We start from the raw sequence: 2,500 nt of genomic DNA on the forward strand, positions 1-2,500 counted from the left end.
GTAGCGCTGAACCTCGGCCTCTCCGTTATCGTCCTCGTTACCGTTGTACACGTCTACAAAAAAAACCCGCTAATTTAATTCTATACACGATAAAAAAAGTTCGTCCAACGTAATGAATCCACGTCAGAAGCTAAAGTTACAGTTTTAAGTTTTTACTTTAAATAAATGTGACGTTTAAATGACAATTGATGAAATACATAACGTACGTGTTGGTGCCGAGCTAACATTTTTAGCATCATGCTACGCTACCTCTGGTGAGACAAAGGTTTATTTACTTTAGCATTCATGCTAACAGCTTAGCATACAATGTGCAGAGTGGTGGCAGACTCCAGGCTGATGCTGCGTTCAAGTGTTGTCGTATTTCCCGTGTCCAGAGAAGAGTCCGTATAAACGGCGCCCTCTGGTGGTATTCACCACACCAGAACATTTTCTATGATTGTTTACAGAAAGGTCAGAGGTCGTCATGTCTGGTTGGCTGCTCAGCTGATATATTGTAGTTTTAGTCACGTAGAGTTTGTCTTCGTAACTAAATAATAATAATAATAATCTACGTGTCAGGAAAACGTTCATCTTCCCGACGGCCTCATCTTTTCTCTGTTCGCTCGATAAACTTCACGTCTGTGGCATCTAGACACCGTCCATGTTGCTGTCGCCTAGCAACAGTGTTCTTACAATGAAACCACTTGAACACGGTAACCACGACTTCCCGTGTCGTAACACGACTTCCCGTGTCGTAACCACGACTTCCCGTGTCGTAACCACGACTTCCCGTGTCGTAACCACGACTTCCCGTGTCGTAACCACGACTTCCCGTGTCGTAACACGACTTCCCGTGTCGTAACCACGACTTCCCGTGTCGTAACCACGACTTCCCGTGTCGTAACCACGACTTCCCGTGTCGTAACACGACTTCCCGTGTCGTAACCACGACTTCCCGTGTCGTAACCACGACTTCCCGTGTCGTAACACGACTTCCCGTGTCGTAACCACGACTTCCCGTGTCGTAACACGACTTCCCGTGTCGTAACCACGACTTCCCGTGTCGTAACACGACTTCCCGTGTCGTAACACGACTTCCCGTGTCGTAACCACGACTTCCCGTGTCGTAACACGACTTCCCGTGTCGTAACACGACTTCCCGTGTCGTAACCACGACTTCCCGTGTCGTAACACGACTTCCCGTGTCGTAACCACGACTTCCCGTGTCGTAACACGACTTCCCGTGTCGTAACCACGACTTCCCGTGTCGTAACACGACTTCCCGTGTCGTAACCACGACTTCCCGTGTCGTAACCACGACTTCCCGTGTCGTAACACGACTTCCCGTGTCGTAACCACGACTTCCCGTGTCGTAACCACGACTTCACGTGTCGTAACACGACTTCCCGTGTCGTAACACGACTTCCCGTGTCGTAACACGACTTCCCGTGTCGTAACCACGACTTCCCGTGTCGTAACACGACTTCCCGTGTCGTAACCACGACTTCCCGTGTCGTAACCACGACTTCCCGTGTCGTAACCACGACTTCCCGTGTCGTAACCACGACTTCCCGTGTCGTAACACGACTTCCCGTGTCGTAACCACGACTTCCCGTGTCGTAACACGACTTCCCGTGTCGTAACCACGACTTCCCGTGTCGTAACCACGAAATCACGACTTCCATTTAAAAGCAGCGAAACAGTCAGTTAGCTACAAGCTAAACGTTTAGCATTGCTGTTGTTCCATCAGGTTCTAAGCGAAGACGTTAGCGTCAGAACACGTTATTCATAAAAGTAATATTGAAGTGTTCGTTCTGAGACTCACGACTGTGGACGTCCGGCATACTCCGAGTGTCGTCATCACGGCCATCTGGAACACAAACAACATCAAGCCTTTTGTTTCTATCGTTTAAATTGTTTACGATGATAAACGTGTTTATTGTGACGTTGTGACTCACGATCTCCGTTCAGCCTCTTGTACAAAGATCTCATCACCTTCGCGCTGCCGAACCGTTTGAAGCGGTTTCTCACGTTGTCGTGGTACCAACCGTTACTCCCGATCTTCAGCACCCTGGGCCACAAACACACAACACAAGGTTAGAAAATACACAACAAATACACAACAAACACACAACACAAGGTTAGAAAATACACAACAAATACACAACAAATACACAACAGAAGGTTAGAAAATACACAACAAATACACAACAAATACACAACAGAAGGTTAGAAAATACACAACAAATACACAACAAATACACAACAGAAGGTTAGAAAATACACAACAAATACACAACAAATACACAACAAACACAACAAATACACAACAAACACAACAAACACAACAAATACACAACAAACACAACAAATACACAACAGAAGGTTAGAAAATACACAACAAATACACAACAAATACACAACACAAGGTTAGAAAATACACAACAAATACACAACAAATACACAACAGAAGGTTAGAAAATACACAACAAATACACAACAAATACACAACAGAAGGTTA

At 45.8% G+C, this 2,500-nt stretch overlaps 1 protein-coding gene across 2 annotated transcripts in view; it reads right to left on the bottom strand.

Annotated features, from left to right (window-relative positions):
• The window catches only part of mlpha (melanophilin a), a 21,849-nt gene that overhangs the window by 14,288 nt on the left and 5,061 nt on the right, over window positions 1-2,500 (bottom strand). For both annotated transcript variants that reach the window (XM_069164166.1, XM_069164167.1), the window contains exons 4-6: window positions 1,938-2,050; window positions 1,805-1,849; window positions 1-53 (exon numbers count right to left, since the gene is read on the bottom strand). The exon at window positions 1-53 is cut by the window's left edge and continues 6 nt beyond it. In XM_069164166.1, the coding sequence (XP_069020267.1) occupies window positions 1-53; window positions 1,805-1,849; window positions 1,938-2,050 (211 nt within the window). The remainder of the gene's footprint in view (window positions 54-1,804; window positions 1,850-1,937; window positions 2,051-2,500) is intronic.

This window comes from Embiotoca jacksoni, unplaced genomic scaffold (assembly GCF_022577435.1).
Source record: "Embiotoca jacksoni isolate LCO1_2020_lvr unplaced genomic scaffold, fEmbJac1.0.p SCAF_30, whole genome shotgun sequence".
NCBI classification, from domain to species: Eukaryota; Metazoa; Chordata; class Actinopteri; family Embiotocidae; genus Embiotoca; species Embiotoca jacksoni.